Source organism: Nanorana parkeri, unplaced genomic scaffold (assembly GCF_000935625.1).
Source record: "Nanorana parkeri isolate BGI_ZX_2015 unplaced genomic scaffold, ASM93562v1 scaffold320, whole genome shotgun sequence".
NCBI lineage: Eukaryota > Metazoa > Chordata > Amphibia > Anura > Dicroglossidae > Nanorana > Nanorana parkeri.
Window position 1 is genome coordinate 909,800 of NW_017306588.1, and position 23,793 is coordinate 933,592.

Consider the following 23,793-nt stretch of genomic DNA (forward strand, 5'->3'; position numbering starts at 1 on the left):
CCTAGTGCTCCCTCTCTAAATCTGTCTTCACTGTCCTCTGTCTGCTTCCATATGAAGGATCCAGATCAGCGAATCCAGCCAGCGGTAAGAATCTGATCTTTTTCCTCGCACATCCCCAATTCCCTGTCTAGCGTTATCACTACAAAGCATACAGTGCACCTCCACGTAGTTGGTGACGGCAGCGGCCTCCTGGCACGACTCTGTAGCATGCTCATTATCTCTACCAGGCCAAGTTCTCATAAACTGGGACAATGAGGCTGGTACGGCTCCCAGTGGCTGAAGGCCAGGCAAGAAGCGCTCAGTCCTTGCTCTCTTATAGGACAGCGTGTTCTAGTGGAGCTATTCACTCTCACGCTCAATTAGTTGCCATCTAGTGGGAGGGTCACATTCATGGAGGTGTTCGGGTGTTGGTGCATTGCATGCTGATTGTCCTTTTCCATCCATTATGCACATTGCCCATACATGTGGAATCAGAATCTCAGATCATCTTCTTTTATTAATGCCTCTTCTCTATATGTTGTGTTTGTAGCCGGCAGCAGATCCAACTCTCCTGGGAAGTTGCTGGGAAGTGGGTACAGCAGTCTGGCGACCAGCGCCCAGAGGGTCCCGCAGGTACCGTCCACGGAAAAGAGAAGCAAGATTCCTCGTAGTCAGGGCTGCAGCCGAGAGACCAGCCCCAGCAGGCTAGGACTGGGTAAGAATAATGAATCCTGGGTAATTTTTCTTTCCATGTAGCCAATACCCTCTCTAGTATCCATATGTAAAAACTGACTGTGACCCTATGATACTCACTCCAACATCTGTCTGCGTGGTCTGTGGTGGATACATGCCCGATGGCAGCCAATGTGAAAAGAAGAGCTCCGCTAAGCACTGGTCACATCTGAAACAGCCACTTACAGCGCCAATTCTACATATGTGGTGCTCACGTGTCTGTTTTGGTGCTTCAGCCTTCTGCCGTGTTTGGCTACTTCTCAGAATGCCAGAGATAGAGGGGGATGGGCTGAGACCCAACATTTTGCTGGCTGCCAGGTCCTGGACTTCATTCCCTACTGCTCCACCACAAGGAGAGAACACAAGCAATAGAAACTGCTTCAGATGTACAAGTGTATACATCTAGAGAAGCTTCACAAAAGCCTGTGGAGATGCCTGAGTGCGTGGCTGTTCCAGAATGCGACGCTCCAACAATTTCAGGTTGTACAGGAGCTTGCGGCTCAGCCCCCCTGGCCCATCACTATTGTGAGTTGCCTCACTGTCTGTGGAACAGGTGTCCCCCACTGGGAGATTTCCCCTCCATTCCTGTTCTGGTCAGTGACCTGCAGGAAAAAGAGAGTGAATCTCAATGGGGGGCATAAACAGAAGTAAAAACCTGACGGAGGCTCTAACACTTCTATTGCTCCAATAATATGATTTTGTGTAAGCGGAGTTCTTCTTTAACCTTCTGATACATTTGTATGTAAAGTTGTATATCCCAAAAAGATGCATTTCAAATGGAAGATATAAAGTGTAGACCGGTGGGAGAACGGTGGAGTGTGGAAGCAGCAATGGCTGTGCGAGCTCCGGTTCTCATACATAATAGTTTCCAGGAATAGGTCTATTAGCAATCATTTCAGACTCTTCTCTACACATTATGGATGGTCAGCAGTGCTGAAGTCCCTCCATCCCTCCATCCTTCCATCCTCTATAGAGGGCTGCCATAGTGGAATCCACCTGTCTTTGTATGAACTCCTGGCAGGCTTAGTCCCTGCATCATGGCTGGACACAGGATTGTTGTCTACCGTGTGTGTGTGTGTGTGTCGCTTGTTGATGTATTCTGCATCCGATCCCGTTCACCAGCTAACATTACCCTTCTGTATATAACATCATAGCAGTTCTTCTTCCCGGCTTTGCATTGTCTGCGTTGTGCCGTGGTCCTCGTCCCGTCATTGTGGTGTAAACGATGTCGCCTTGTCTCCTTCTGTATTGCAATGTGTAGATTCTCCGTAATAACCGCCTTTAACCTCTTCTATAGCGATAGCTTTATCTTCTCTCTGTCTGTATATGATGTAATTAATGTGCTGCCTTTTCACATCGCATGCTAGCCCGGAGCAGCCGCATTCCCCGACCCAGCATGAGTCAGGGGTGCAGCCGCGACAATTAAATAGGTTCATGAGCGATGAGTCTGTTTCTATCACTTTGTAAAGGTCGTGCTTTCTCTTATTGGGAATTAAACAATTTATTTTCTGAAAGACCCGAATTCTGATATAATAAACTCCAGAATTCTCATACTCCCCTCATGCTTTGTGTCACTGCTCCATTTTGGGAGATTTTTGTAGTTTAATGTTCGATATGTATACTGTAGTTTGAGCTATGAGGACCATAGGAAGGTCTGAGATTGGTAGTTGTGGATTTCAGGGACGAGAGGTCGTGACCCTGATTTGACAATGGCTCATCCTTCGTGATATGGCCAATAGTGAAGGAGAGAGGAAGCAGTTATAGATGGAGACATTCCTGTCAGATAGGAGAGTAGCTCGATCAGTACGATCCGCCACTGTGCTCAGTGTCTGCTCGCAGAGGATGAATTAGCGGCGCATTAGTAAATTAGGGTAATACATTGCCAGTCCCAAAAAAACTCACCACCCGGATTTAGCTCAGCAATAAGGTCCGAGCCTTCCATTGGATAATAGGTCTAGGTTCAGCAACATTATGTCCCCAAACAATGAGGTCAGCTGCCGACCTGAATATACTGAGCGGCCAGGTTTTTCCATCAATGGATTATTTCTTCCCTGATGGCACATTGGACAATACCAGGATTCATCGGGCTCAGGTTGTGAAGGAGTGGTTCAGGGGGCATGAGACATCATCGTCACACATGGATTGGCCACCACAGAGTCCAGACCTGAACCCCATTGGGAATCTTTGGATTGTGTTGGAGAAGACTTTACACAGCGACTCTCCCATCATCACTACAAGGTCATGGGGAAACATGAATGCAACTCTGGACAGAAATAATTGTTGTGACATTGTATAAGATTATCACGGGGAATGAGTGCCGTAATCAGAGATAAAGTCGGTCCAATGACATTAGATTGTGTGACTTTGGACAGGAAATGTATATAAAATGTCCGGACACCTATATGAGCTTATTCGACTTCCCATGTCAAAACCGTGGCCATTAATATAGAGTTGCCTCCCCCCCACACATTCTTTTGGTTATATAAAGCATAGGGCCAGATTAAAAGAAGCCTAATATTGAACAGGTGAGTTTGGAGGCCCGGTGATTGACAAAAATGAGAAGGATAACCGTTCCAAACTCTTTCCTGTGTTTATAGGTCACCTAACGGTTACACTGAATCGGTTTCCTGTTGCACAAAATGAAGACGTCTCAGGCCATGCCGAGTCAGAGTTCTTCTCACTAAACAGCACAGTAGGAAGTGTAGGCGTGATCTGCCAACCCTCAGAGCCACAAAATCTTTCAGGGACTGTAGAGTGCTTCTTTAACATATAGGCTGAACTTGGTTAGGAGGGGACGAAGGAAGTTGTAGGGTGGTGAATGGCGCTGGCTTATCAGAAGGGAATAGGTATGATAGGGGCAGGTTTGCCTGTATGATCTCGAAGTTACCCCACCATTGGCCCGGATAAAATGTCTGAGTCGAGTCTCGTCGGTGAAGGAAGGACTATGGAGCTGAGTGCAGTACCAGTTTTTACCAGCAGAGGTCAGGCCAGTCATTGCTGTGCAGTCTGTACTTGCCCGCCCGTGCCTATAGCCTATCACTACCCTCTGCTGATGATGTGTAGAAAGCTGACTGGATTTATGACCGATGATGATTTCTGACAATACAGGAGGGAGTCTGTTATTTGGTTCTTTTTGTGTTTTTTATTTAATAGATGATAAAAGATAAATGGAGCCACAAGTATCTGTGTGATGATTGCTGTGATCATTTCCAGAGTTTATTTGGCTCAGGTGACAATGTTCTCATGATATTGAAATTTTGGGTCGATCCGCCATAAACCTCACACTCTGATTTTATGTCCCATTTCCACCTCCATGGGCCCCAGCGGTCCCCTCGGTAATCTCAGGTTCATGTATGTACGCTTGTTTTGTCTCCATGTTTTCTGCGTGTTAACCCTGTGGGTCTTCTGCCATTCCTTCTTCTTGCAGCCTCTCGACGTCATTCCAGGTCCACTAGTGCGCTCTCCACTTCCGAGTCTGTGGGGCAGTCAGGTGAAGCTGCACTAACTGCATGACCACGTCATCCTCCATGTGCTTGTACTGCCTCCATCTAGTCCATTCCCCCACCGCCGGCATGACGCATTACCATCCCATGACATCATCTTTATATCATTAAGTGTCATTTTGTCAGCAAAGTTTTAGTTTTCTTTTATTTCCGCTTGTATTTTTATTTTATTTTTTTAGCTTTTAAGGCCTTCTCCACCCCGACTGCTATTCATTTGTATTGTGAGCTCTGGTGGCTTGCTCTCGCCGGCTTCTCTTGTCTCTCGGAGACCCTAATTTCGGGTCTCTTCCCACAAGATCATAGTGGAGGTGTCACTCTCGCAGCCGCACTCTCCAATCATTGGGAACTCCTGAAAATGGGAATTCTTGTGGGAAGATCTGCGGTCTCTGAAGATGAAATAAGCCGCCATTCCGCTTGCCAGAAACTGTGCAAAACGGATATAAGTTTCAGTTGGAGTTGAGTTTTAAGCAGATGATAAACAAATATTCAACATAACCGTCCAGTAAATATTATTCTATCGTACACTATTTCTTCTTTTTTACATTAAGGTGAGTGGAAAGCTATATGAGTTTATTCGACATCCCATTTCAAAACAATGGCCATTAATATGGAGTTGCCTCCCCCACCACCACTTTGTTGTCTGATACAGGAGATGGGTTTGGTCTAGGGCTGCAACAACTAATCGACATAATCGATTATAATCGATTATTGAAAAAGTTGTCAACTTTTTCAATAATCGATTAATCGTCTTTCGATCAGTTGGCCCTGTTCACGGCTCCACACACGCTGCGCGCCGCACCTCTTCCCCCCACCTCACGCTCACCGCTGCCAGACCCGCCCACATCCACGCTCTTCACGCCGCACCTCCTCCCCGCCTCACACTCACCGCCCGCCCACATCCACGATCGGCACAGGGACGAGGGGAGATGTAGTAAGGAGGAGCAGGTGTGGGGGGATGACAGCCACCGATAGACAGGTCCGATCTCAGAAGCAAGTTGCTGGAAGACTGCTCAGGTAAGCCTGCACTTCCCACACATGGTGCTCTAATGTATTGCTGGGATTTGTATTCCTCTATAGCTGATGGTACATTGTGCTGTATATTATACATAGGAATACACATCCAGCAATACATTATACACTGTATGTATAATGTATTGCTGGGATTTGTTGTATTCCTATATAGCTGGTGATATTCTGCACTGCACTGTATAGAGGACTACAAATCCCAGCAATAATACAATATACAGCGCAATGCAGAATACCACCAGCTATAATGTACTATTGCTGGGATTTGTTGTATTCCTATATAGCTGGTGATATTCTGCATTGCTCTGTATAATGTACTATTGCTGGGCTTTGTAGTCCTCTATAGTCGGTGCCATTCTGCATTCATTGCTGTATAATTTTACACTTTCCTTTTTACTATATTGCACACCACACTATTTTTTTCCACCGCTCCTAGCTTGCTCCTGTGATGGACTACAATCTCAATACAAACTAGTAGTCCATCACTGGAGCCATTTTTAATTTTTTTTTTTTATTGTTTATCCGATTAACCGATTAATCGAACTTAATAATCGGCTAACTAATCGATTTTGAAAATAATCATTAGCTGCAGCTCTAGTTTGGTCCAGGGTAGCAATACACACAGGATTTATTTTTAGGCATTTATGTTCGGTTAATAATTCTGATCAGTTTCAGTTGTGGTGTCTCAGATCTGCAATGTTAAAGTGACATTAAACCCTCAGAGATTTTTTACCATAAACCAATACTGTAATGTGCGCCTTACTGTAATCCATGGTAGTTTCCCTTCTCTTTGATGCTCTTCCTTTTAAAACTGTATCTCTTCTCATGCTTGGGGGAGAACTTCCCTTTTCAGCTCGGGGCCTCTTCCTGTAGTGCTGGCTCAGGTTACAAGCCATACACAGACACCGTGTGAGACAAGGCAGTCTGCTGAAAAGGGAAGTTCTCTCCAAGCATGAGAACAGATACAGATTTAAAAGGAAGAGCATCAAAGAGAAGGGAAACTACCATGGATTACAGTAATGCGCACATTACAGTATTGTTTTATGTTACAAAATCTGAGGGTTTAATGTCACTTTAAGTATTGGGACACATGGTCATATAATAACACTGCATTTACATCTGTACTGCATATAATTCTATGGGGATCAGAAAGCAGTGGTATTGTATGCTGTGGGCTCGTTCACACAGCTGCACGTTGGTTCCTGTTACCCCGCAGCATTTAGAAGAACACATGATAGAAGCACCGCTCCTCCACGGCTCGGGAAAGGAATGGTCCGGGTGCTTGCCGCTGGGAGCACGTCCTCGCTCCATTATGAGCCCTTACAACCAGAAGAAAAGCTGGCCACACACCGGATTCTGCTGGGATAGTTTTTTGAAGCTTGTACCACATCAGTGGTGTCCTGCCCAATGTTCACCGCGTTTGGTGATTGGGCCCGTGATTGGGTGCAAGCTACAATAAGCTATCCCAATGGAGTGCACCGTGCAGCCAGCTTTTCTTCTGCTTGAATGGACCCCGCAGCACTTAGTCGTACTAACCAAAACCAGGCGCAGCATGACTGAAGGCCGAGGTTGTCCTGAGCCGCCACCACCTAATGAATAGCTCGTTCAGGGTAAGATGTAAGCATTACCAATGCGTAGACGACAGCGGCGGTGCAGAATGACCATAACCCCAAGTCATCGTGAATGTACATACCGCGTTTCCCCAAAAATAAGACAGTGTCTTATATTTATTTATTTTTTCACAAAAAAAGACACTAGGTCTTATTTTCGGGGGATATCTTACCTGGCTGCAGCTGTGCTCTGCCGTCCAGGGAGCCACAGACAGGTGGGCGGGCATGCGTGCGGGGGGGCGTGTCTGGCAGGGGGGCGGGAGGGAGCTGCCTCTAAATTGGTGCTGACGCTGTCCTTCCTTCAGGAGGGGGAGCTACGTCTGTTCCCCATGATCCCTATGTGTGTTGTAGAGTAGTCACCGCACCAAGCTCGCTCCCGGGATGGACTACAATCTCAATACAAATGAGTAACCTAAACAAAAGATTTACCTCCTGAGTTCAGTGTCACTTTAATGTTTGGTGTAGTTTCTGGCCTGAGTTGTGTATCCATTCGGTGATTTATGTTTATTTTGTATTTCTGTTTTACAGATCTTGGTCTCATTGCTGTTTTCAGCTTTAAACACGGTTCTAGCTTTTATATGACCTTATATAAAGCTACAGCCAACATTCCCATTAGTATCTGTCCTCCACACACTCCCACACTGATCTGATTGGTGCTTTCAGGGGAAATCCTCTTGATGTGTTTGAAATTCTTTGTAAATAACTTTGTGCAAGATCCACTTTCTGTGTGAGCCCCCCTCCCCCCTTCCTAAAAGACTGCATTAAATAAAAAATATATACACCTAGAGAAAGCTAGTTACAAATTCAGCTTCTGTGGTGCAGCGGGCGACGTCATCCTCCAGTCGTCGAGATCCAGGGGGAAAGGCGAGATTTCTACAGTAAATCTCATGAAAAGACACCGCAGTACAGTGCCGGTAATGTCTGAGATTCGGATCACTCTGCATTCCCCAGATCTCATTGGAAGGTAGGTGACGTTAACCTCACCTAAGTGCTGCTGGTGAAAAATAGGGAAACATTCCCCCCCCCCCCCAATACATACATTTTGGATGCAAGGTCTGCTTTATGGAGTCCTGTACAAGGAGATGTGAGCAGGGCCGCCATCAGGGGGGTACGGCGAGTACTGTTGTAAGGGGTTAGGAGGGGGGGCACGCCCAAAATTTCTGATGGCTGCCCTGCATGTGAGCAATGTGACTATCTTCATTGTACATCAATCTATAAAGAGCAGCCATCTTCACCCTTCATTACATTTTGTCTATGAAACCCCTAACGAATGCCGCCCAATAAAGTGCATGCCCGCAATGACGTCACAGAATGCCCATCTGGCGGCCAAGGAATCTAAGGAGCGTAATTGTCATCTGTAATAATTTGTGATTCATATTTCCTGTTTTCTCGTCTATGTATTATTCTGAAGATGCAATGTAACCTTCGGGGGAAACAACATCTCAGTTATCTGTTCACGTCAAAGTCAATAGTCCTTATTGTGTTTAGCTGGTATTGGTGGTGATGGATAATAGGTTATCATTTGGGTAATATTATCTCTTCACACTACTTTGTTTTATTTATTAGATAGTTTTGTATTCTGGTGACCCGCTGGGTTATCTTGGGTTTAATGTTGACATAACTTTTGCCATGTTTCTTTGCAGCTGTGTTACTGCCCCCTAGTGATCAGTTACAGTTCACACAACCAACCAAAGTGACTTGGTCACATGTTAATAATGAGCAGTGGCCGTGTGATTATCCGGGGGCCAGTAATTCACATCTGCTTTCCTGCTTTTGTTTTTATTTTTGCTGATAACTCATCACATCTCGGCTTTCTTTTCTGCCATTCCTCCACCATGTTACTGTCATACAGGTGAAATAATTCTATTAGAGTCTAGCGGAGGCCTCGTCTTCTGAGTAGACAAGTGCAACTCTGGTCCCTCGAGGGTTCCTGGCTCTGGATCTTTAGCTGCTGCTACGTTATTATTTCCGGCATGCGATATTTTGTGTAGCAGCTGAATATCCGCAGAGTCCGCCTGCTATTCGTGTGTAGACACCCACCTCCTATCCGTGGATTTCCTGGGGAATGTCCTGGAGACATCTGATGGGCAGAATGCCAGTGCCTCTCCTTTACATCGTGATGACACTGTGATCCTGTGCGTTTGCTGAGTCCAGTGTGTCTCGGTGTTTTTGTTCTATAAGGTGGTGATGGGCATGCCTCCTCTTCAGATGTCCCCAGTAGTTCCTTTTCCAGAAACTCCACCCCGCAAGCTTCCATTAATAACCTTGTATCCTGCTTTATTTTTCTTTTGTTAGATCGCTATGGAATGGGCCTGGCGGGAAGACAACCGTCCTCCATGAGCGCAATGAGGGTCCTCAGCTCTAGTACAGACCTTGAAGCTGCCGTGGCAGACGCTCTGGTGAGACTTCAGCTGTGTACTTTGCTGGCATGGATGTTTTCCATTGTCCAATGACTGCATAGAGAGAATGTGTCTATTGTGCATTGTGACTTTTCCACCTGCGGGCAGAATTCATAGAACAGGCAGATGTCACACGTTCAATATACGTATTATTATAGTTCTGTGAGCTCACATCTGATCCAAGAGCCCATATCTTGGTTTATACCAGCCCTCAAAGAAAGATAAAGGAGCACGAAACCAAAACTGATATGTAACCGTCCCTCCAGTCCTGTCTATAATGAGGACAGCTGTGACAATTGCAGTCCTTTGTTCTATTTTGAAGTGGAATTCACAACAGAAGCTGCTAGTTTCCTCCTTTGCAATTAGTGAACAGGAAGTCAGGAGCATGTTAAAAACGTCTCTACCCCTTCCCCATCTTGTCTCATTGTCCCCTAGAACTATTACATTGTCCCATAATGTTATATAAACTATTATAGCAAGTGGACACTGTGACGGACCGCCTGGTACCTACTTCAGAAAACAGCTTCCTCTCCGCTGGAACCTGAATTCCAGTGTCCTCAGCCCAAACCTGCCTAATTATTGGACAGAACCAATGTATTAGGACAGAAAGCTAAACTCCTCAATCATCAGACAACACCAATGTTGAAGTGGAAACCAAGATCTGCTTTATTGAAGAAAGCGCACAGAGTTTATACCTCACAGGATCAGATTAGAGTTCAATGTGTTGAATAGTTTCCACCCTTAGACAGCCGGGTGCCGCATTGGAATTCCTTAAGCACAGACACTCTTTGAATCTAATGAATGTCCTTAATTAGCTAAGAGCTTGATCACCATAAACAATGGCCCCTCCAGACAGCCTGCTGCCTATAATGAGCACAGGGTCACTTAAATGTCATGTCAGGGGAAACGGGCAGTATTTTCACTCCACTCGTAAACCTAGGAGAATGGGTCCATGTAACCCCAAGAGGTCTGAGGGGGGGGGTCTCCATAGTTCTAGGTCCATAGTCAGTAGGAAGGAGGCTCCTCCAGCAGCCCCAGTGACAGTTCAGTCTGTCACAGACACTTTATCAAATACACCTGTAAAGTGCTGAGTAGGACCCGCTTTTTGCATTTAGAATATCCTGAGTTCCTCTGGTGTGGGGCTCAGCGAGGTGCCGGAAATGTTAGGGATTTCAGCTCACGTTGACTCAGCAGCACCGCACAGTTAAGCGGATTTGTTGGCCACGTGTTCATACTGCAAATCTCCCATTTGTCCCCATACCGTGTGCAGCAAATTCTGCTCCTACGTACCTACCTGTTGCAGCAGAAATGAAGATTCATCTGACCAGGCAATGTCATCCGCCAATTGTGGTGGGAATTTGCACTCGCTGATTCCAGTTTTGTGGCCCATGGCATGCAGACTTTAGTATCTGCATCCACATTAATTATCCCGTGGTCAAAGTGCTCAGATCACACACCCACACACACCCACACACACCCACACACACCCACACACACCCACACACACCCACACACACCCACACACACCCACACACCATTCCTACCGCCCAAGTAATATGACTGGGCCATGGCTGCATGCGTTAGGTGCCAAGTCACAACCACTTACTTTGCTGCTTTGCCATTTCAGTTAACAATCTGGAGTACCTAATAAGGGGGCACTGGTCCTACTACTGGTTGTAAAGTGGATCAGTTACTGATATTTTTTATTATTTCGTGCAAAACATGAGGTGGCATCTGTACGCTGTGTCTGTGAATTCTGCCTCTTCCTTCCAGTGTCCGTAGCTTTAGATCTGTAGCGCCGTGCCTTCCTAATTACCGATAGCCGCTGGATGTCCATCTGACTTGCGTAGTGCCGCTCCCATGTCCACTGTGTGTTGTCTGTGTTTGCTCCTCGTCCCAGGAATTGTATGGCAGAGCCCGGTCACGTATTGTTTTGTGTTCCCCATGACCTGATCTCTCTCTCTCTCTCTCTCTCCATCTGGAAACCTCTTCTAATAACATTCTTAATTTCTTGTTTAGCTGCTGGGAGACCCCAGGAATAAGGTACGACCATTTCTGTTATGTTCAATTTTGGCCCGCCCCCGGGAGTGACTTGTCCGTTCTTGTGGTTCTTCCCTCTGTCTGCAGTGCTTGGAATGCATACTGGAAGCTCACAAGTGTTTTGTCCTCCTGCACAATATCTTGTTGGGGTTCAAGATTTTCGGAGGCTGTATTTGCAGACACAAGTTTTTTGAGTGTAGCCCAATGGTGAATGCCGGGTGATGAATATCCACCATTACCTATTGTCTGCTTGAATTTTGAAAGAAAAGTCCTTAGGTCCTCCCAGTCTCATGGTGGCGCTGTGTTCTTCGAAAGGTTCCCCATGCATTTGTTTTGGGAACAAGTAGCATGCATCCTCATTTTGGCAGGGTATGACAGTAACACTAAAGTGTTTAGGATCCGTCTCTGGAAAAATGTGATGACAATGTGTACTGTAATCCTGATATGCACCCACTTAATAGGAAAGAATATATGTGCTTCAGTTGCATCATTGCATGTGCTGTTGTTGCATGATACCTGTGTGAGTACTAGTGGAGGAGGGAACTGTAAATTGGCCTTAAAGTGAACCTGTGGCCAGGCCATGGACATTCCTAACCAGCAATATATGAGCTTTGTTGAGTAATTCACAAACTTCACAGCAAAAGCACTGAAGTCATTCTTTCAGTAGCTGAACTCCTACCAGCAGTGACTCTGCTTCCCCTGCTCTGTCCTACCACCAGTGACTCTGCTTCCCCTGCTCTGTCCTACCACCAGTGACTCTGCTTCCCCTGCTCTGTCCTACCACCAGTGACTCTGCTTCCCCTGCTCTGTCCTACCACCAGTGACTCTGCTTCCCCTGCTCTGCCCTACCAGCAGTGACTCTGCTTCCCCTGCTCTGTCCTACCACCAGTGACTCTGCTTCCCCTGCTCTGCCCTACCAGCAGTGACTCTGCTTCCCCTGCTCTGTCCTACCACCAGTGACTCTGCTTCCCCTGCTCTGTCCTACCAGCAGTGACTCTGCTTCCCCTGCTCTGCCCTACCAGCAGTGACTCTGCTCCCCCTGCTCTGTCCTACCAGCAGTGACTCTGCTCCCCCTGCTCTGCCCTACCAGCAGTGACTCTGCTTCCCCTGCTCTGCCCTACCAGCAGTGACTCTGCTTCCCCTGCTCTGCCCTACCAGCAGTGACTCTGCTTCCCCTGCTCTACCCTACCAGCAGTGACTCTGCTTCCCCTGCTCTGTCCTACCAGCAGTGACTCTGCTTCCCCTGCTTTACCCTACCAGCAGTGACTCTGCTTCCCCTGCTTTACCCCGTCAGTGGGAATGTGGCTCACCATGCTCTTTCCTTTAAGCAGTGATCAGCTCCATTCCAGCCTTCTGATCTATAATGTAAGCACAGAGCAGGAGCTTAGGGCAGGCTAGCAGAGTGAGTCTAGATTTTGATTCACTGCTGGGAGGGGGAGTAGAGCTGCAGAGGGGATGCATTCAGTGTTTCTGCATGAAACTTTGAGGATGAATTACTCCACAATGCCTGCAGCAACACAGATCAGTGAAGCATTGTTATGAAACCCATTTACTTCTCGTTAAGAATATGTAAATATGTGACTGTTAATAGGCTGACTCAGATTTACTGTAAATATGTTTTGGGCACGTATTAAATCAGCAGTGCAAGAAGCTAAATGCTGAGTGGGGTCAATCCCAGCGGCCAATTACAATTCACTTTGCTAAATTTACCCCAGTACGCCATGGATTCTCATGATTTGCAATTGGCACGACAGTTTATATTGTATTGAATACACTTCCTGGCCTGATTTTACCTTGTGCTGACCCGAGTGCTCCTCCTGCGGATGTATTGGAGTGACAGAATGTCAGCTCCGTGTCTGGCCATCTCCGCAGGTTTGCTCGTTCCTGCTCTGCGTTTGTAGAAATAAGTGATGTGAACGCACAGGCGTCGTAGAATCTCTTCCTCTCCCCGCAGCAGATTCAGAGCCGGAACATTTATTTTATCTTGATGTTCGGTTGCAGCTACAGAATGTTTCCTTTTCTTTTGTTGAACATTTGAAAAGAAAATCAAAAGAATTTCTCCCACTCAACCGCACAACCGATCCTTCACTGCAATGAGCAGCCTCGGTAACCAATACATAGCTGAAGGAGGTGGGAGTGATCAATTGTTGCTTCTGCTCCCTAAAGAAGAGATTGGCAAACAAACTCCTCAGGTATTGGGGCTCCTGGAACATTTGAGAGAAGTCGATCTTAAAGTGACATTAATCCCTCAGATTTTTTAACATAAAACAATACTGTAATGTGCGCCTTACTGCAATCCATGGTAGTTTCCCTTCTCTTTGCTGCTCTTCCTTTTAAATCCGTATCTCTTCTCATGCTGGGGGAGAACTTCTGTTTTGCAGCAGCCTGCCTTGTCTCAGGAATGGATATATGGTGTCTGTGTGCAGGTTTGTATAGGCTTGTAACCTGAGCCAGCACTACAGGAAGAGCCCCTGAGCTCCAAAGGGAAGTTCTCCCCCAGCATGAGAAGAGATGAGGATTTAAAAGGAAGATCAGCAAAGAGAAGGGAAACTACCATGGATTACAGTAAGGCGCACATTACAGTATTGGTTTATGTTAAAAAAAAATCTGAGGGTTTAATGTCACTTTAAGGCCACTTTAGGTCATTTTAGGTGAGCACAAGTGTATGTTTTGGGTAGACTGACACTTTAAGACAGCACAGCATCCTCTTTAGGGAGCAGAAGCAACAATTGATCACTCCCACCTCCTTCAGCTATGTATTGGTTACCGAGGCTGCTCATTGCAGTGAAGGATCAGTTGTGAGGTGTTGGGAAGGGCTGGGCTGCTCATAACCTTCTGTTCTGAGGTAGAGATTTGCTTATTAGATCTTCCCAGATTTGTTGCCCCCCCGGTGATAAGACAATGAAGGCCAGTGCATGCAGTCACCTGAGGGGTCCCTGCATTGTCTTCCCGCCAGTTTTAGATCCCGGTCTTGGAATTCCCAGGTCTACCCACATGCCCACCCACCTTACAAGAGAGCCATCCTGTTGGATCTTTAATTTTATATCAGAATATAATGGGTGGAGCAAATCAGACAGGCCAGGAGATATAATTCAGCGCAATAGAGTCCACCTGTAAGTGTTTATTTTTTTTTTTGAGTGGACTGACCCTTTAAGGTATGCTTTCCTCAACACGATGGTTTATAGTTTAGGATCAGTTGTGAGGTGTTGGGAAGGGCCGGGCAGCTCTTAACCTTCTGTTCTGATCTTCCCGGATTTGGGGTCCCCTGCTGATAAGAGAATGAAGGCCAGTGCATGCAGTCACCTGAGGGCCCCCTACATTTGTCTTCAGGCCAGTTTTAGAATCATTCAGCACATTCAAATCCACCTGTAAGTGGTATTTGAGTGGACTGACCCTTTAAGGTTTGCTTTTCCTTAACAGGGTGCTGAGAGAAAAGTCTATACCTCATGATAGCACTAGACTCTGAGGACGTGATCGGCTCTCGGTCCCTCTCTATGTAGTAGAACTGCTGTTGTGTGTTTTAGAAGTGTATTTGGTGAGGAAACATCCATAGATTTAATAATTTAACCAAACCTTCCGTGATCTGATCCTCCATATGTCATGCTAAAACATCACCTGAACGGTCGATGGAATCAGGGTGCGTCAGAGTTTTCATTAGATAAGGCATCCTAGCGAATCACCACTTCATCCACTTGGCGTGCTTTCTCAGAAGTGACACCTTGGATAGGAAGAACATTGCGTCTCTTGGCACTCAGCAGAATTAAGTGGTAAAGCCTGTGTGTTCACTTCCCTAAATACAGCTAGAATCTATTTCAGCGCTGCTTGGGCGTACTTCAAATTTTGTGATAAGATCAGACAGGTCAGCTATCTTCATTATGTCATCACTCATGTCTGCAGTGAACCAGTTTTTCCTGCTGACTCAGCACATTGCATAATGTCTATATCAGGTCGGTGTCAGCGGCTGTGCCATGAGCAGCCATCTTCTAATGAATCTTGTGTGATTGGCGGGCTTCGTCCGGCCTGCTGTCCTGAGAAGCACACGGGGAGCGTGGATGTGTGATGAGGCTCGTGCTGTACTGGGTGGGAAATGTAGAGCTGGACCAACCTCCCCACAGCCAACACACACACAATGAGTGAATAGTTATTGGAATTCTATCCAGATGTGCAGTGATTCTCCTTTCTAGTGATGTTACATGGTGATCTAGAGCCTTGGCTCTCAACTGGAGGGTCGTGACACAAAAGTGGGTCGCAAGCCCATGCTCAGTGGGTCGCCGTGCGCCTTCCACTGCACTAGGTAAGAGGTTCTTCTGCCTCCCCCCTAGTGCAGCACTGTCAGTTCTGGTGCCAAGCAGCCATTTAAAACATGCTGCCCGGCGCTGAGTGTCAGTTTAAGGTGGGGTTGGCTGGGGCTATGGCCGAGAGGGCGCTCCATCCATACATCCTTTGCTTACAGCTCCCTCACATGTCCTGTAGAGGTGCCTGGACTGGACTGACATCACATTCTGGCTCCCGACACCTCTTAATGCAAGGGAGCTGTACAAGCAATGAACCTATGGAGGGAGCTACAGCACAGCAGCCCACACTGGACCCCAGGCTGAGGATCCACCCCAGTTCTTGTAAGGTTGGGAGAACATAAAAAGGGCCAGTTCACACTAGTACAGTGCGTTATTCGCATAGTACTGTTTTCTGGTGTGGGAGGTGTGTTGCGTTGCCATTCATTTAAATGGTATCCCAAACGCACCTCCCACCCACAGTTCGTAGGCCTGCCCGGGAACGCGCGCTACCCTAAGGGCTTGTTCACACCAAACGCGGAGCAGATCCAGAGCAGGTGCAGACCGGATCAAAACTGCATTCAATGTATTCCTGGAACACACTGAAAGCCCATTTTAAACTTAAATTTTTTTTAAATTTTTTTTACCAAAAAGAGCCCAGAACGCATCAAAAACGCGTCTAAAAGACTAGTGTGCAGAAACCTGACCGGATCTGCTCTGCATTTGGTGTGAACAAGGCCTAATGCCATGTGTTCCATTGCAGTGCAGACATAGGTCGCGACTTAATGACCAAGGACAAATGCGGGTCCTGAGGTTACACAGGTTGAGAACCAGAGATCTAAAGGGACCATTAACACCTTCTGATTATAAAAGGATAAATGACAAGGACTATGGAGCGGAGGAAAGGCTTGAGCCTTGCCTGTAACCGGTGATGTGACAAAGTCCTTTAACACCAAAGGCTACAAGGCCAAGGCGCACCCCCTCCCCCTCTATAGGCTTCAGTAGTATAGTTGTAGGTCCTGCCATTTTTGTGCCCCTCTCTGCTAAAGTGCCCAAGGTGGGCCACCTCTTCTGACTACCCCTCAGCCCAGCACTGCCTGTAACCCAATAAGGAAAACTCATCTCTAACTTTCAGAACTATCACTGTGGCCAAGAATTTGGTTTCACTGTGATAGAGGCTTGACTTCCTCACGTTTCTCAACTTAACCCCGCCAGCTGCCATTCCAGCAAGACAGCTCTGTGGCCGGGAGGATTGAAGTTAATGGAGCCCTCAAGTCATTGATAGTCGGGCCCTGATAACAAAGGGGAACTGAGGCAGGAAGGGGCACAGAAAAGGCGTTTTGTGGCATGTGGTATCTTGTGGAGTCAGGTCTAAGGTAGAATATTTACTTTTTAATGTTTAGACTAATGTAAAGTTTACTTAAAAGAGAACTATGGGGTAAGTGTTTTCCCCATAGTTCTCTTAAGGGTCACGGGAGGACATATAGTAGCATCCTCCTCTGACCCAAAGCTCAGTATATAGCAAGCTACAGCTTATACTGAGAGCGCCACAGCCGGGACGGTTCCCGACAATGCTGTCGAGATCCCCCCCAGCTGAGTGATTGACAGCTGGCTCTGCCTATCTAATGAGGATGAGTGGAAATTATTAACCTCATAGTTCTCTTTTAACTAGTTACTCTAGAAGAAAAGACTCAAATGTTTTATGAGCAAGCTGTCATTTTTGTGGGTTCGTTGCCTCCATCACCAACATAAGGGCGTTGGCCACCATTGCTCTCTACCAGAAGAGACGGATATAATAAAGAATCTAACACAAATCTGGCATATGGATGCACTTTGACTTGTTTTACATGCAGGAGTCTTTAAATAGGACTGACGTGCTGAAACACTGTCTCAGTAAAAGGAAGTTGTAAGTGATATGTAACAGAAGATCGCGTGATGGAATGTTTTTGGTTTTCGTTTGCAGAAAAAGCCCGTGAGAAGGCGCTATGAGCCGTACGGGATGTATTCTGATGACGACGCTAACAGTGACGCATCTAGCGCATGTTCAGAAAGGTCTTATGGATCACGGAACGGGGGGATTCCGCACTACCTGCGCCAGACAGAGGACGTGGCGGAGGTCCTCAATCATTGCGCTATTTCCAATTGTTCAGAGAGGAAGGAGGGACTGATGGGACTACAAAACCTGCTCAAAAGTCAGCGGACGCTCAGGTAAATCGAGAGCCAAGTGTTTCTTTTCTGTGCGTTCTATTTTGGGATCTGAGTGGAGTAACGGGTGTTTTTTTATATATATTTCTAGCCGCGTGGAGCTGAAAAGATTGTGCGAGATATTCACTCGGATGTTTGCTGATCCGCACAGCAAGGTATATATTGTTATTTTATATGGAGCCTACGATTGTAGGAGTCGAATGTTGTAGATTTATAATGAAGCGTCTCTAGTTTGCAGAATTTGATCTCTCTATGTAGGGATGCAGCGGCTCTGCATTACATAGCTGTACTGATTGCATGGTGTGCTGCATGCCGAGCATGGGGGTGTCTGCATGATGAATATCTGAGTATGGAGATGGTTGATCCAGGAAAGCCACAAGATGGCCAACAGAACTGCTCATGCTGGAGGCAGCAAATCATTTCCTGGTGGAGCTTTTCCCGAGTTCACAGGATACCGTGCTGCTCTCTAGGATGAGCATTACCAGTGTGTTCACTACTAGTGATGGGCTCGGGCGTGTTCGCAAGTAGCCGATCACTACTCACTACCAGAGCGTGCATAGGAGATGAGTGACGTTGGGCTGGTTGGTTTAGTGAGAAGAAAGATTTACTGTGCTTTTTGATAACAACATGCGGGCCATAGGGCATAGTTGCCTCGGTGTAAAAAAGATTGGCTGCATTGGACCCCACTGCGTGGGAACTTGACCATGTTTGTCCGCAGCGTGTGGGAACTTGTTTGTACATGACTCCACTGCACGTGACCTTGACTGTCCTTGGCGCTCAGGACTTTGGCTGCCCTTAACTTTTCCCCTTGGACCCCTTGGCTGCGCTTGACCCTTCCCCTCGGGACCCCTTGGCTGCGCTGGTCCCCGCCGCTCGGGACCCCTTGGCTGCGCTGGTCCCCGCCGCTCGGGACCCCTTGGCTGCGCTGGTCCCCGCCGCTCGGGACCCCTTGGCTGCGCTGGTCCCCGCCGCTCGGGACCCCTTGGCTGCGCTGGTCCCCGCCGCTCGGGACCCCTTGGCTGCGCTGGTCCCCGCCGCTCGGGACCCCTTGGCTGCGCTGGTCCCCGCCGCTCGGGACCCCTTGGCTGCGCTGGTCCCCGCCGCTCGGGACCCCTTGGCTGCGCTGGTCCCCGCCGCTCGGGACCCCTTGGCTGCGCTGGTCCCCGCCGCTCGGGACCCCTTGGCTGCGCTGGTCCCCGCCGCTCGGGACCCCTTGGCTGCGCTGGTCCCCGCCGCTCGGGACCCCTTGGCTGCGCTGGTCCCCGCCGCTCGGGACCCCTTGGCTGCGCTGGTCCCCGCCGCTCGGGACCCCTTGGCTGCGCTGGTCCCCGCCGCTCGGGACCCCTTGGCTGCGCTGGTCCCCGCCGCTCGGGACCCCTTGGCTGCGCTGGTCCCCGCCGCTCGGGACCCCTTGGCTGCGCTGGTCCCCGCCGCTCGGGACCCCTTGGCTGCGCTGGTCCCCGCCGCTCGGGACCCCTTGGCTGCGCTGGTCCCCGCCGCTCGGGACCCCTTGGCTGCGCTTGACCCCGCCGCTCGGGAACCCTTGGCTGCGATTGTCCCCGCCGCTCAATAGCATTATACCGCTTGGCTTAAGGGTGTCTACAATCTTTTTACATCTGCGTCGCATTGTAGAGCTGCTTCATCTATTCAGATCCCAACAAGGAGCATTTGATATTGGTATTTTATTACAAGCTATATAAAGGTCCAGCAGAGAGAGAATGATAGTTCTCTAATCATTGTGTATGTGAAGTAAAAAGTTCTAGGAAGCTCTTAGCCTTTGATGTGTTACTCCAATTCTGATGCGGCTGATCGGGAGTCTAGATTCAGTCAATAGGCAGATTTTCCATTGCCGCTGATGTCCCTCGTAAAATAGGTAAATGTGAGCTCCGTATTCATGAAGAAACTAACGTGTGGTTTGTTTTATTGCATGCTCTGCCTTGCTGTGGATCTCACACCAGAGAGTAAGTGATATTTCTGCCTTGTATATTTCTCCATGTCTGTCCATCTCCTTATTCCATCCAAATGTTTGTTTTCTAAATTGGAATTTTCTTCAGAAGAGAATTTCTTTTCGATTTGCATTTTGTGACGTGTGAACGGCGTCCGCACTCTTCATAATGTTCATTGATCTCAGTGGACACAAAATGTGAATCTGTACGTGTCCTTTTGTCTTTTCTGTGTTGGGTAGGAGTGTTTTATTTGTACTGTGGTGAATGTAGCTCAGTCTAAATGTAATGCAGGTGAGGGAAGACATCCAACATGTTTGAGTCATGAATAAAACACAAATATTGGCGGATTTAGGAGGCTTATTATTCCCGAGACATCTTAGACCAGCCTTCTGTTTTTCTTTTTTGTGTCCACATGAAGGTAGAAGTTGCTGTGTGAATGATTTTCAGTTCTGATGCTTATGAATCGTTTGTTTTGTTCCCATGAAGCGGTTCTCTGATCCAGCGTTTCCTCGCTTTGAATACATTGGACGTCCCAGTACATGGAATCCAGTTTTGGGTCATTGGGCTCCTGTAAAAAAAATTGGTAATTTTGTTTTTTTATCGACCTTCTCGGTTTTTATGGCATTTCTGACATTCTGAAAGCCAAACCGGAAGAGAGAAGAGCTGTTTTTGGAAACTTTCAGCATTAAAGGAGAACTACGGGGTCAGTGCTTTTCCCCATAGTTCTCAGGGTAATGGGAGGACACATTAGGAGCCTTTATATTGGGAGCCGGTGGAACCTCCTGATTACGTTTACTCTCCCCTGCCCATTGGGGTTTGTTCAGTCCTATGTACTGTGTTGATTGTGAGCTCTCCGACATACTCTAACCTCTGTCATGGCTGCCGGCAGGTGTTCAGCATGTTCCTGGAAACCCTGGTGGATTTCGTCATCATTCACAAGGACGACCTGCAGGACTGGTTGTTCATTTTACTGACCCAACTCTTGAAGAAAATGGGGGCCGACCTGCTGGGTTCGGTGCAGGCCAAAGTCCAGAAAGCACTCGACGTGACAAGGTGAGAGCACGAAGACTAACATACAGGACTCGCTGTTTATTAGAAGGCACCATGTTTCCTTATTGACCACATGAGGATATTTCCATATTGATTTTTTAAAGGCAAAGCATTTGGTTTTGGATAGACTTGGGAAGGGTTAGACCTTTGGCCATATTGTTTTATTTCTCCATTGAAGGACACTTCCTGCGTTCCAAAGTGGACTCCAAGGAATGGATTTTAGTTACTATCCCCTGTTGTAGATCCAAAGCTACCTGTGTTACCTGCCAGCTCATAAATATACCATATAAATATAGACCATAAATGAGCATGGTCACACTGATGAGGTCTTCCTGGTACTCTCTGCCTCCTGTAAGCTGTCCTACCAGTGTCTCTCCCCTACTCCAGGCCCCAGTCCCTAAAAAACGTTAGACTGACAGCATTATGTATCGGGGTGGAGGACCTCCTTCCTCTGTCTCTTTTCCGTGGCAGAAGAGATTGTGTGAAGTTTAATATAAAGGCAGATTAAAAGCATTTTGAAATTAATTTAATGTGCATTTAAATCCCTTGTTAGATGAACTTGTTTTTGCGATCTGTCCTGCAGACGCAACAGGGAGTGGGAGAAAGGCTCTGCAGACTGAGGGGGGGGGGGTTCCCCTCTCGGTTGTCACCCGAACAGGGGTTCCATTTGAATGATTTACCCTCTATTCCTGATAAGTTTTTTGAGCTTCCCGTCACTTTGTGTATCGGTGACAACGGCCACCACACCCTAGCTTTGCACTAAATGCTAAACAGTGCATGCAGTATCGTGCACTAGGTGCATTGCGTTGCCGTTCATTTGGCTGGCACACAGACATACCTCCTGGAGGCCGTGCGTTGCAGTGATAAAAGTAGTACGATATAGTTTATCTCCCTTAGATACGTCTGTCTCCCACCTTGACTGCCTTTAGGCTTTCCCTAAACACATCTCTTCAGGGAAGCCGATCCCACCTCAACCTAACCGCTCAACCATCACGTTCTCAAACAATTCATCCCCACACAGCTCCCTCCTCATGTATCACTGGCCCCTCCTCTTTCAGATTGTAAGCCCTCAGGGGCGGGGCCCTCCTCACCATCTTGTCTTGAATTATATTGTAATGTCTTCCTTACATTGTAAAGCGCTGCGCACACTGTTGGCGCTCTATAAATACTATGTAATAATAATAGTTTGTGCGTTTAGTTCATTGCCATGGTGTGGACGGGTTCTGATGGAGAGGGTACCCAGCGAGGACACGCATATCAATAAAAACCTGCCGGGGGGTCTAACACTTCAACTACATTAAAAACGCAAAGAAAAATACACAAGTTCATGGGTTTTTTAAGGAATGCAAAACTAGACTAAAGTTTAGGTCTTTCTCTCCGGCCAATTTTGTTTTTATTTGTTGCCCTTGTGCTTTACATGTGGCTTTTGGTTGTATTGATGGCCTGTGACAACCAGTAAAATGTGAGACTCGACGAGGCCTGAAGAACACACAAAGTGAAGAATCATGAAGGGTTTGTGGCTGCAGATAGAGGTGTACAGGGGCTCTCATACCATATTCCATGGACTGCCTTTATTTATTGACCGGCACACGCCATTGATCTGATATTTCGTCTCCTATTACTCTGACTGAGTTCACTTTTGTCTCGGCAGGGATTCCTTCCCGTTTGATCAGCAGTTTAACATTTTGATGCGGTTCATCGTGGATCAGACTCAGACGCCGAATCTCAAGGTTGGTATTTGGTTTCTATACACCCGGAGATAAGATAATGAATCAATCGCTCTTCTGTCCGGTCACAGCAATGTGCACAGCCGTGTATGTGGCGTGACGTGAGGAAAGTTGTTGCAGCAGTATTGTGACTTCTCAGATCCACAATCTTTTCTCCAGCGAAGGGTTTTCATGCCAAGTCCGGCTGTTTGATTTATAGTCGGTTTAAAATAGAATTGTATTATTTGGCCTTACTCCATTAACGCAGTGCACCTTAAAGGACCAAAAAGTGCTTTTCACTCAGCTCATAGTCCTAGCCGACCTGTGACAATGAGACTGTCACAGGTCGGCTCAGTAGATCGGGAATTGTGCAAACACATACCGGCGTTCGCTCACCTCTCGATCTTGTCACTGCAGAGAGCCATGACATGGAAGTGACTGGATTCCCCGCTCCGATCCTCAAGCGCTGACTGGTGGAATGGACGGGGGAGGGGGCGGGTACAGCTGGCTCTGCCTCTAGATAGGCAGAGCCAGCTGTCACTCACGCAGCTGGGCGGATCCCGGCACAATTGTCGGGGTCAGCTGCGGCGTCTCAGTATATAGGGAGCTGCTGCTCCCTATATACTGAGCCTAGGGTGACGGGAGGACGCTAGTTTGTGTCCTCCCGTTACCCTAAGAGAACTATGGGGAAAAGCCCCGACCCCGTAGTTCTCCTTTAAAGCACACTGCATTAACGCACGCTGCATATGTGGTGCGGGTGTAACTTGCACACGAAGCCACAAACCGCAAAACATAAAAATAGCATGGGCTCAAATCTGCACCAAAATCGGTATAGTGTGCAGTTTCTTTTCCCTGTTGGAGAGATTTAATATCAAAACCTGTCTTTGGCTGTCAGTTTGTGGGACAGGACATAAGGGGAGATCTCCACGGGGACGGGGTCAGGTCATTAAAGCTCACATCCAGCCTCAAAGAATGTTAGTGTATTCAAAGGGCTTCCAGGGATATAAATCTACTTTGTGCACCAAAATGCTTTTGCAAACTCGGATATTATGTGTGCTGCACATAACCTGAGCAGAGCTGTGAGAGGGGTGCAGCAGGCCCCAACTACTACAGCGGGGGTGGGCAACTTCGGCCCTTCAGCTATGTGTTACCTACAAATCCCAGCATGCCTCTTGGGAGTTGTGGCTGTCAGTCTTGCAATGCATCATGGGACTTGTAGTTCCACAACAGCTGGAGTTGCCCAGCCCTTCTCTACAGGCTACGTGCCGAAAACTACAGGAGGGGAAAGAGCAGCAGTGACCGGTCATAATTGCAGGAAGCTCTGGC

General features: G+C 47.4%; 1 protein-coding gene across 5 annotated transcripts in view; it reads left to right on the plus strand.

Annotated features, from left to right (window-relative positions):
- CLASP1 (cytoplasmic linker associated protein 1) overlaps window positions 1-23,793 on the plus strand; it is a 169,814-nt gene that overhangs the window by 92,617 nt on the left and 53,404 nt on the right. For 2 of the 5 annotated variants that reach the window (XM_018558094.1, XM_018558095.1), the window contains 9 exons: window positions 58-84; window positions 530-694; window positions 9,146-9,249; window positions 11,269-11,292; window positions 17,524-17,768; window positions 17,857-17,920; window positions 18,484-18,486; window positions 20,601-20,764; window positions 22,413-22,491. In XM_018558094.1, coding sequence (XP_018413596.1) covers window positions 58-84; window positions 530-694; window positions 9,146-9,249; window positions 11,269-11,292; window positions 17,524-17,768; window positions 17,857-17,920; window positions 18,484-18,486; window positions 20,601-20,764; window positions 22,413-22,491 — 875 coding nt within the window. Of the gene's footprint in view, window positions 1-57; window positions 85-529; window positions 695-2,078; window positions 2,133-9,064; window positions 9,250-11,268; window positions 11,293-17,523; window positions 17,769-17,856; window positions 17,921-18,483; window positions 18,487-19,723; window positions 19,727-20,600; window positions 20,765-22,412; window positions 22,492-23,793 lie in introns of all 5 variants that reach the window. The other 3 variants (XM_018558092.1, XM_018558093.1, XM_018558097.1) reach the window with 3 other exon arrangements.